Here is a 12,284-nt window from a genome sequence, read left to right as displayed (position 1 = left end):
TCGGGTTTTTAAATCCTACGGCGGAATGACGCGACACTATCGTCTAGAGTGCGGAGATATCCCGAGATTTAAATGTCCGTATTGTGAAATGAGGACTAAGTACACACAGGCTGTGTACAGACACGTCAGAACAAAACACCGTGGAATGACACCCGCTTTTATAAAACTTTTTTAATTTAAAAATAAAGAAATTCCCGCCAAAAATTTAAATGTCAAAAATTTAAAAAATAAATAAATTGAGTAATTAAAAATTGTTTTGTTTTTACGCATGTGGGGCTTTTTGTTCTGTTTGTCAAAAAATTTCATACCATTCAGTAAATTAAATTAAAATATTCTATGCTTAATTTTATTTACAGATTTAAAAAAAAAGTAAAATAACGAGGATGTAAATTGCACTGTGACTTGAAATTGTTTGTTTGTTTGAACTAATTTTCAATTGTCGATTTATTTCAGAAGGACATACTGTCAACAAAGAAGGCTGGTTCCGATGTCCAAGATGTACCCACAGTTTTCTATCCAAGGACTGCATGCTCCGTCACTATCAGTCTCACTGTGGGATCCACGAAACGCGATTTCGTTGTACTTATTGTGATTACGGGTCCAAGTACAGCTCAAATATTTACAAGCACATGCGACGTGTGCACAAACAGATGCCTTGCTTCAAACCCGACAGAATTTTTTTAAATCCATAGTCTACAGTAATTAGTAACTAGGAAAAAATAATTAATATTTAATGTATAAATATTGTAATAAATGTAAATCACCACGGAAGATTATTCAACTTGAAGATTTGAAATTATTTGAATTGTGTATTCTTGAATAAACGGCACTTGGTTGTTATCCGCGTATCAAATTTTTTATATTTTTATAATTAATAATTAATGAGACCGGAAATTGAGGAGCGACAATGAAGACGGCAATGAAGATCAACCATGAAGATTTTTTATTAATTAATTAATTGATTGATTCATTGATTAATTAATTGATTTTCGAATAATTCGCATTTATGTAAAATTTGAATTATTTGTAATTTTTCGCAGTATTAAAAAAAATTTATAATTGACCTCGTGAAGCAAAAATTTATTTTTCAAAATTTGAACTGAGTAGTGAATTTGAATAAAATAATTTTAAAAACTTACGATTAATTTGAAATTTAAAAAAATTCAAATTTTGAAAAATTTGAATTATTTTTAATTTTTCGAATTATCAAAACAATTGTAATTGATACCGGGAACTGAAAATTTATATTCGAAATTTGAATTTGAATATAATTACAAACTTGGGTTTGATTCGAAATTTGAAGTAATTCAAATTTCGAATTGAATACTTATATAAAATTTGAGTATTAAATAATTAGCGCTAAGTATTTATTGAATTTAAATAGTTGGTTTGTGTTTTGATGATTAATTATTATTATTAATTAACTAATTAATTATATATTTTATATTTTTCAGATTTGGAGTCGAGAAAATCTTACTACTGCCCAAGATGCAACAGCGGGTTCACATTAGAAGCAAATATGGCTTTTCACTATCGTCATTTCTGTGGTCAGGAACCGCGATATAGATGCCCATATTGTACACTTAAGACTAAACGAACTTACAATATTTATAGACATATCGATCGTTACCATTTTGGTAAAAAAAAATACGCACTTAAGTTATAAGTTATAAGATTTTAAAAATGTAATGAATAAGCAAATAAATAAATTAATTAATTAATCATATAAAAAATACTCATAAATTTATCTGCAGATTGCAAGCTAATTAATTATTTTTACAATTAATTATGAGTTATTTTGAATTGAATGAAACCTGGTAAGTTTTTGAATTGTAAAGAGTACTAACATTAAAATTTTTGATGTACAGGTTACGACTACGAGAGACTGAAGCTGTCGGACACACGAGCGAGTTACTCGTTGGAGGAAGACAACCGGGACGACCCCTGGTACCCTGGGAAAATGGCTTACCATTGTCCGCGGTGCAACGCGGGGTACACGTACAAGAAAACTCTGAAGACGCATCTCAAGTACGACTGCGGAAAAGAGCCGCGTTTCAAGTGTCCCTACTGCAATAAAAAAGACAAGTGCTCGTCTAATATTTACAAACATGTCCGACTTAGGCACGATGGACTGCCTGTTACTGTTCATAAAAATTAATCATTATTTATTGATACATTTATATGTGTATATATTATTACTGTATATATTTATTGAGATTGTTGATAGTTAACTAATAAATATTAAATTATAAATGAAAATAAGTTTTTACAGACACCAAAGATGCGCATGTTTAGTAACTATAGACCATGCATGGATCATTTTTTAATCTATTCTGAAACAATGTACGAGTTTTATTAATAAGTTACAGGCTATCTGAGAAAAAATATTTAGATATCATCATATATGTTCTTATAAAATTTAATTTCAGTTTATGTACGATCATATTGAAATTTAAATCTGATTAAATATCACCAGATATGATCATATGTGATCATACCTGATCATATACGGAGATGTATGACCATATATGATCATATGTGATTATATATGGAGATGTATGGTCATATATGATCATATGTGATCATATATGAAGATTTATGGTCATATATGATCATATGTTATCATAAATGAAGATGTATGGTCAAATATGATCATATGTGATCATATATGAAGATGTGCAGTCATACCTGATCATATATGAAGGTGTATGGCCAAATATGACCATATATGACTACATATGATCAATAGTGATCATACCTGATCATATATGGAGATGTATGGTCATATATGATCATATGTGATTATATTTGAAGATGTATGGCCATATATGATCATATGTGATTATATATGAAGATGTATGGCCATATATGATCATATGTGATTATATATGGAGATGTATGGTCATATATGATCATATGTGATCATATATGAAGATGTGCAGTCATACCTGATCATATATGGAGGTGTATGGCCATATCTGATCACATATTATCATTTTTAATCAGATTCAAATTCATATATGACCATATCTGATCATATATGATGTCAGATATAACTATGCATGATCATATATGATCAGTTCTGATCAAATTTTAATTCATATAAGACTAATCTGGCCCTGTCTGGTTGTATATGACATCAAATATAATCTTTTATGATTGTATCTGATCATTTGTTAATTTTTATAAAGCCATATCTGATCATATATAATATTAGACAAAATCTATAGGTCATATATGATCAGATTCATATATGATCATATCAAAGTACTTTTTTCTTATTAAATTAAGACTATGAATAATGAAATGAATATTTTGTTCAGCTGATTAATGATATTAAAAAAAATTTTTTTCAGATTACAGTAGCAGTTGGCCATCACCAGGAGTATCAAGTTACATTTGCGAAAAATGCAACGCTGGATTTCGTACATCGTGGTATCTGTTAAGGCATAAATGCGGACAAATATTAAAATTCGCGTGTCCTTATTGTTTGAAAAAAGATAATTCATCTTCAAATGTGTATAGACATATCCGCCGTTGGCATCCTTCATCACCAGTTGTTGTTAATAAACTGTTTTAATATTCATTATTAATAAATAAATTTTCATTAATTTAATTTCATGTCTTGTATATTTTTTCGTTCAAATTTGTGTAATTATCAGTTGTCTAGATTTTTTATTAACATTGTCTTTTTTTTATTTCTGATTATAGATCTTCCGAAGCCGAGAATGAATCCGCTCAAGTGCATGCAGTGCAGAAGTGAATTTAAAGGCCCCGATGAACTTCTGGACCATATTAAGTATCAGTGCGCCGCGCCTTTGAGTATTCAATGTCCGTATTGCGATTCGCGGTTTCGATATGTTCCCAATGTTGAGTTACATATCAGAACTCAACATCGTGGGATGCCGGTTTATTATGTCGATACCATGTGGCTGTCATAAATTCATTAATAATAATAATATTTAATCATACGAAATATAACCGTAAGATGGATCAAAATGGCGGCACTAATATTTATAAAACTGCTTTTTAAATTGAATATTAACGCAAACTAAACCAGTGATTGAGATCGAAATGGACACTCGTCGGACTCGAATACTGACCAGGCTTAGGTTCGAATCCTACCGTGAGCAAATTATTTATTTGTCACAAGTTGACCTTTGAGGTTCGTTCTATATAACCGTCAGACTGCCATCTGTCTGCAATCTTTCACACTAAAACGCTTCGTGATTGCGAAGAAGTATAGGAAAGAGATGAGGAAAACTATAGGTAGGATTAGTAAGACAGGAAAAAGAAAATGGCCAAAATACAATGAGATTTGGAAAATTTCATAGAAATTTGCTAGAAATTTAGTGAGAAATTTTTCCAAAAAAATGCTCGATTTATTTGCAAAAAATGACAGACCATAACAAAAAATACTTTTCCAACATGTGCTCAAAAAATAAGTTATGTATCAGCACCATCAGATGGCGCTGCAACATAATATCGCTCACAGCGCCCTCTTGTGGAGGCGTCTCTGAACTAGACAGTTTGTAAACTCAAAACATTTTTCAAAGCTCTCTTACATGACAAAAATTTTTTGGAATTTTGGTACAAAATGGACACATGCTAAAGTGCTAATATTCTTCCGTACCAAATATATCATATTATTAATCATATTAATGTATATCAATAGAAATATATATTTATCAGTGTATTGAAAATTACTGATTGATATTAAAAATAATAAATGAATATTTAATGAATTTGATTTGTCGAATTTTTTAAATTCACTGTAGCATCTGCTTGGCTTCTAATTATTAATCGTCTATTAAAATGGGATTAATAGTTTTTGTTTAATGAAAATTTCGGGCTATAGATATTTTATTAACAAGGAATCGATTTATTGTTTCAGCGCAATGGGGTAGTAAATGGATGCAACAGTTTCCGGTGCAGATGGAAAATTTTCGGCACCACTGTCCTAAGTGTTATCGCAGTTACAAACACCGAAGTCATATGATTCGACATTGTAAATATGAGTGCGGTATTCCCCAAAGATTCGAGTGTCCGTACTGCAAACACCATTTAAGACAGCGGACACACGTTTGGGCGCACATACGTCGTTTCCATCCGAACAATGAATTTTATTGTATTGATATCGCTACTAATACGCGGCTCGATAAAAAAGACCAAAAAAATGACTAATAAATATATATATTTCTATATAAACAACTTATTGTACATAATCTTTTTGAATCTAATATTATTAAACTTTTGTAGATGAGTTTTACTATATTTTATTTTTGATTTTACTTTTGACTTTAGTTAACATGAGTTTTTCTTTTTATTATTGCAGGCAATCAGTACGGCAGCGAAAGGATACCGAAAAATAGTGTCGGAGTGTACCAGTGTCCGAACTGTGGGAATTTCTACAAATGGAAAAATTCATTGCTGGCACACTTTAGAAATTATTGCCGGAAACAGCCACGATTTGAGTGCGCGCACTGCGATGTTAAAAATTATCAGAAAATTCATATAATACGTCATTTTAAACGTCACCATCCTGACGCGCCGTTGAAATATTTTGATAGAAAGTTTAATAATTTTTGTGATTCTTAATAATTAATAATTAATTTAAGAAAAAAAATACTTTTTTAATAGTTTGTAGATTTTTGGTATGGATATTTAATTTTTAATTAATTACTCAATTCTCATCCGCAAAAAGTACTCATATGTGATCATATAAGCATTTATGATCAAATATGCCCATATATGATCATAAATGAATACTTAAATCTGATCATTTATGAACAGATATGATAATATCTGTCATAAATGATCACATGTAAGTATGCATCATCATATGTGCTCATATATGGTTTATATATGATCATGTATTAATATTCAAATCTGCCGGTAGCTATGAAAAATGAACTTATCTGATCATGTGCAATCAGATATGATCATATGTGACATGGCCATATCTGATCATATATGTAATAAATGATCACATATCAGTATGCATCATCACATAAAGTCATATCTGATCTATATGATCTTGGTCACCCATACTCATATCGGATCATGTAGGATCAGGATCACATATACTCATATCTTATTTTATATGAACAGAATCACATATGCTCATGTATGATCCTGATCATGGGTGGTCATATATGATCATATGTGATCAGGACCACATACTCATATATAAGATTATCATGTAAAAACAGGATCACATATTTTGATATCTGGTGGTATGTAGTTATAAATGATCACATATCAGTATGCATAATCACATAAGCTCATATCTGATCGTATATGATCCTGATCACCCATACTCATATCTGATCATATATTCTCATATCTTATTGTATATGAACAGAATCATATATGATTGTGCATGATTCTGATCACAGGTGGTCATATCTGATCATATGTGATCAGGATCACATACTCAGGATCATATATAAGATTATCATATAAAAACAGGATCACATATTTTGATATCTGGTCATATATGATGAGGGCCACATATACTGATATCTGATCATATATGATCATATTTAAATAGTTTTTTTTTCATTTTTTTTAAATGAAAATTTTATCCCGTGTCAGTAAATTTACTACTTTTTATTATTATTTATAAATTACTGACATTTTCTGCCTTAAACTGTTCGTAAAATATAATTTATCGCAACTAAAAAATTAATTACATAGGCTATGTATTTTTTAAAATTATATTATTTATTTAAAAAATCGATATTTATAAATTATTTATTAAAATAAAAATTTACTATACTTAATTAAATTTACTTACTTATCATTATTATTAACATTGATTTGTATTTAAAACTTAATTTAAAATATAATTTTTTTGCATTAATAAAAATAAAGCTTATGCGCAAATAAATTTGTTGTTTAGGAGTTGCACGGATAAGAAAAAATTTCTAGATAATTATGGGTGTAGAGCTTGTACTGAATAAATCGATTGGTTTTAGTTACAGGTATGTACATGATGGACTCATCAATGCCTTTCGTCGAGCCAAATCAAGATGTTAATTACGAATCCACGGGTTCTACAGAGCAGAAAAGTAATCTCTTCTTCTGCCCAAAGTGCCTGCGCGGATTCACCCTCAAGAGTAATCGCAACCGGCACTTCAAGTATGAGTGCGGTCATGAACCGCGATTCAAGTGCCCTTACTGCGATCTTAAGAGTAAACAGACCTCACAAATTTACGTTCATATCAGAAAAAAACATACCGGAGAAAAAGTTTTTTATGTCGATCTCAAAGCTTTATAATTTATATTTACCGCTCAATTAATTAGTTTCAGTCTTTAAGACAAAAATAGTTTATTTTATACTCAAAATAATTATCTTAATGTTTTAGTATTTTGTTTAATTACTGTGATGATATTAATAAATTTTTAAATAATAATGTTTTATTAATGACCTAATTAAATTTCCTAAAAATTCAAACATCAAAATTTACTTTTTTTCAGATAAATTCTTTTACGGTCAAAAATTTTTACTAATAATAATTTTTTAAAATTTTTATTTCAGGCCCAGAAGTTGATATGGAGTTCGATTATTCAGAACATAGTCCCTACACATACAAAGCTGGCGGTCAGGATTTAAAAATGGAGTTCAAAAGGCCACAAAGGCGGGCGAATAGATCGGATCCCAATCGGACGATGTTAAAAAATTACACCTGCCACAAGTGTTCTAGAGAATATGCATACATCCACAATCTTAAGCGCCATCTTAGATATGAGTGCGGTCATGAGCGGAGATTTAGGTGCCCGTACTGCGACCTTTGTACCAAACAATCGTCGCCAATTTATTCTCACATAAAAAAAAAACATCCTCAGTTTCCTGTCCGTTACATTGATCTTAAGTCATAAATTTTTATAATATATCAAAGTTGACTAAACTAATCACTGCGACCGAAGTGCCCCCTAGTTCCTATCGATTTTTAGTCAATAGTAATTACTGTTACAAACCCGCTATGACAACTGATTAGTTTTTCAAAAATTTATGATGTTTGTAATTTTTCAAATTATTGTTGATGGCGGAAAAATTTTTATTTCCTAATTAGTGTTGGGAAAATGAGGTTACGTAAATTTGAATTCTAACAAATAAAATATTTTTTATATTTACTGTAGTAGGGAAAATTCGTTTTGGAAAATTCGAAACTCAAAAAGAAGTAAATGTCCCTTTAGAAAAAAAATAAATTCAGTGAATTGCGATGAAGAAGTCGACAATTTACTCATTATTTTTTTTTGTATTAAATAAAAATAATAATTAATTTCAATAATTTACTTGTCTTTATTTTATTTTAATTTCAAATTTTTGAAAATTTTTTTACAGCAACAGCACATGGGAATTATTTTTTATTAACAAATAAATTGTTTTTTTTTTCAGTATTCATTTTTCAAATGGAAGCCGCTGATTGCACGAGTGATGAGCCAATAGAGAAGAATAATAGTCGACATAATAAAGGACTTCATAAATGTCCAAATTGTACGAGAAGTTATCAGCTCGTAAAAACTTTGAACCGTCACTTGAAATACGAATGCGGGAAATTGCCCAAATTTGAATGTCCTTACTGTGGTTTAAGGACCAAACAAAAGTCGCCTATTTACAGCCACATTAAAAGAAAACATCCTGGTTTACCGCTTGGTTTTGTAATTGTAGAAATTTGAAAGTTTTTTTATACACGTTTTTTTGTACGAAAATAAAAAAATTCAAATATTTCATGTTCATTTTCAAAAATTATTTACTAATTGCATGCGTTCAAATAATTGGTGCTTAATAATTAAGTTTATTGTAAAAAAAAATTCAAAATCTGGTGACTCATTTATTTTTGAATTTTTAATTGTAGCTCTGGGCTCCTTTCAACTGGATTTTGATTCCGGAGTCTGTAAAGAAGAGTGGGGGTGCGAAGACAATAAATCGCTGGTTAAAAATAAGCTGAAGAATAATGACCAAAAAATGAGTATATATAAGTGCGATAGTTGTTTCAAAATTTATATGTATGAGCAGTCTTTGAAACGCCATATTAAGTTCGAGTGCGGTTTGAAACCCGGATTCAAATGTCCGTACTGTAAATACTGCAGCAAACACAAATCGTCTCTTTATTCTCACATTAAACATAAACATCCTGGTTTCAAAATTGATCATGTTGAGTTGAATAAATAATTGAGAAAAAATTTTAAACCCTTGTATAATTTCTAGTTACCAATTAATTTGTTAATTAAGAATAATTGAAATTCAAAAATTGAAATTTGAAAAATTTGAACTAATAAATATTATTTTTTTATTTTAGACTCGGACTTGGGACTTGATTTTTATCATCACAGTGAAGAAAGTGGGAATTATTGTGGATGGATGACAAATTGTATAGAAAACACGATGGAAAAATACAAAAAAAAAGATAAATTCGTTTGCGAAAAATGCTCGAAGACTTATTTATATTTTAAGACACTGCGTCGTCATTTGAAATACGAGTGCGGGCATCAGCCGAATTTCAAGTGTCCGTACTGCGATTTAAGGACCAAAAGAACCTCGCCGATTTATAATCACGTCAGAAAACAACACCCCGGGTTTCCTGTCTATTATATTTGTTTGAATAATTAAATTTATTGAAATAAACAAACTGCCCCCTGCCTCCCCCAACTTCCCGACTGCGAACAATAATTTTGTTAATTGTTTTTATTTTAATTATTCATCGAATTTCTACTCATGGGATTCAAATTTTCATTAGAGCACAATAAAAATTTCCTAATCACCCTTAAAATTTATGAACTTTTGTGATTTTTTAAAATGAAATTATGAAAAAAAAATCGAAAAAACTTCAAATTTTAAATTGCATCCCTCTAAATGATTGTAAACTTTATTTAAATAATAACTTTTCCAAAAAAACCTTTGCCTGTTTATTTTCCGATTGAACTTCCCTTTGAAATTCAAAAAATTTTTATTTACACCCAATAATTTATGACTCTGTTATTATTGCAGAAGAATTTGACTGGCTGGAGATTCAAACTCCCGGGCCGTTATTTTCATACGCCCTGAAGACCGAAGTTGATATAACGGAAATCGGAAGTGCACCCGCCCCGAGACAACCGCAGCAGCGTAATCGCAGACAAAGACGCGGAACAATAAAGCAAAATAGATGCCCACGTTGTAACCGCAGCTACAAACGCACTTCTCATCTAAATCGTCACATGCGTTACGAGTGCGGTCAGCCCGCGAGATTTAAATGCCTGTACTGCGACTTCCGGAGCAAGCAGTCCCCGAATATTTACACTCACATCCGGAAAAGACATCCTGGATACGACATTGGATATATTGATATAAAAGCATGATTACTAAATAAATAAAAATAAAAAAAAAAATAAAAAAAAAATAAAATAAAAAAAAAAAATAAAATAAAAAAAAATAGTTAAAAATATTTATTAATTTCTGTAGAAAAAAAAATTTATGTTCTAATAAATTTAATTTCCACCCAATAAATATTTAAATATTTAAATTAATTAATTAACGCTCATTAACTAAAGGAATTAATTAATTAGTAATTACTTAAATAATTTATTTATTTTTTTGTTTGTAGATTTTCAACCATCGACATATCAAAGGGCCTCAAAATTGAAGGAAGCAAAGCGCGTAAAAAGACGTCACGATCTCGGGGAATTAATTTTTTACAATAACACATGCCCGCGATGTTTTAGAAAATACAAACGTACTTCTGATTTAAAAAGGCATATGGACAATGAGTGCGGACAGTCGCCAAGATTTAAATGCCTGTACTGCAACAGTCGGAGCAAACAATTCGGTCAAATTTACGTTCACATCAGAAGCAAACATCCCGGTAGAGAAAAGGGATATATCGATTTAAAAACAAATTTATTCCATAGACAATCTGACCACTGACAATTGGATGTATAAATATAAAATATATTTATATTCATAATTTATTAATTTAATTTTGTTGATTATTTTAAAACTCCCGCTATTTAATTTAAATCATCAGTAAAAACTGTAAGTGATTTTTGTATCTAATTAATTTGAATTTTTTTTTAGATCCACTGTCTGCCGTGGAGTACTCGGAGTCTGAATGGCCGATGGTTTTTAAAGAGGAAGTGGAATTGAGTGTAAGGACCGAGGAGCCGAATGTCCGGCCGGTGATCCTTCCGCGGAGGAAGAAAATCCTGAAGAAGCGGCAGCAGAAGAACGCGACGACCTGCCCAAAATGTTTCAAGAGTTACATGTACGCGCGGAATTTACGGAGGCACTTGAAGTACGAGTGCGGGTTGACCCCGAGGTTCAAGTGCCCGTACTGCCTCTATTGTACCAAACAATCGTCCCCGATTTACTCTCACATTAGACGGCAACATTACGGCCAGGAAGTTCGATACATTGATTTGAAAGCTTGAACTCTTAGATAATTAAATAATTAAAAAATTATTGACGATTAATAATTTTAATTAAGACGAGTTAATTAATAAAAGAATTAATGAAAAATGTATAGATTTTTTTTATGAAAATTTTTAAGACCCGTAGAAATTTTAGTTTCTTGATGAAATTACAAAATTTTTGTTTTTATTAACAAAAGTATTTTTTTTTAATTTTAGACGATGGAGATTTTGAGTACGAGGAAGAGGCAGCGACGTATCTTGGGCTGATGAAGAAAGTGAATATCAAAGTAGAGCAGAAGTTTAGGGGGAAAATTAAGGCGGCCAAAAAAAAGTATACTTGTCCTAAGTGCGCGAAAAGTTACACACGTGGCTGGTTGCTGAAGAGACACATGAACTTCGAGTGCAATCAAGAGCCCAGATTCAAGTGCCCCTACTGCATGTATTGTTCTAAGCAGCCGCCAAATATTTATCCGCATATTAGGAAACAGCATCCTGGACAAAATATTTTTTATGTTGATCTGAAAGGATAGTTCGGGTCTCACGATTAAATATCACGTGAAAAAATATCAAATAAGAAAATATCATCTGTCAGAACATCATGCGTCCGAATTTCGCAGCGCATTCTTATGAAAAGATGCGGCAAAATTTGAATTTGTTATAAAATACGTCGATCATCAGTCAAGTATATCTTTCATGTGATTGTGATTTAAATCTTAATGATGCAGGTAAAAATTTTAAATCATTAATTTACTGGTCGTGTTGATTCACTGGACCTAATTTAGAATTTACATAGAAGACACTAGAGTCTGCTTGAAATTTTCGACCAATCAGAAGACACGTTCTGATTCAAATTTTAAATAACAATGGGTGCATTCGGAAAGATAACT

At 30.8% G+C, this 12,284-nt stretch overlaps 1 protein-coding gene across 6 annotated transcripts in view; it reads left to right on the top strand.

Moving 5' to 3' along the window:
* The window catches only part of LOC130670264 (longitudinals lacking protein-like), a 216,444-nt gene that overhangs the window by 132,060 nt on the left and 72,100 nt on the right, over positions 1-12,284 (top strand). The window contains exon 7 of one of the 6 annotated variants that reach the window (XM_057473583.1): positions 9,998-10,362. The exons of the other annotated variants lie outside the window; for them this stretch is intronic. Coding sequence (XP_057329566.1) covers positions 9,998-10,347 — 350 coding nt within the window. The 3' untranslated portion in view covers positions 10,348-10,362. Of the gene's footprint in view, positions 1-9,997; positions 10,363-12,284 lie in introns of those variants that run through there. 6 annotated transcript variants of the gene reach the window in all.

Source organism: Microplitis mediator, chromosome 6 (assembly GCF_029852145.1).
Source record: "Microplitis mediator isolate UGA2020A chromosome 6, iyMicMedi2.1, whole genome shotgun sequence".
NCBI lineage: Eukaryota > Metazoa > Arthropoda > Insecta > Hymenoptera > Braconidae > Microplitis > Microplitis mediator.
The sequence above is the reverse complement of the archived record's forward strand: the minus strand, read 5'-3'. Positions and strand labels throughout refer to the sequence as shown.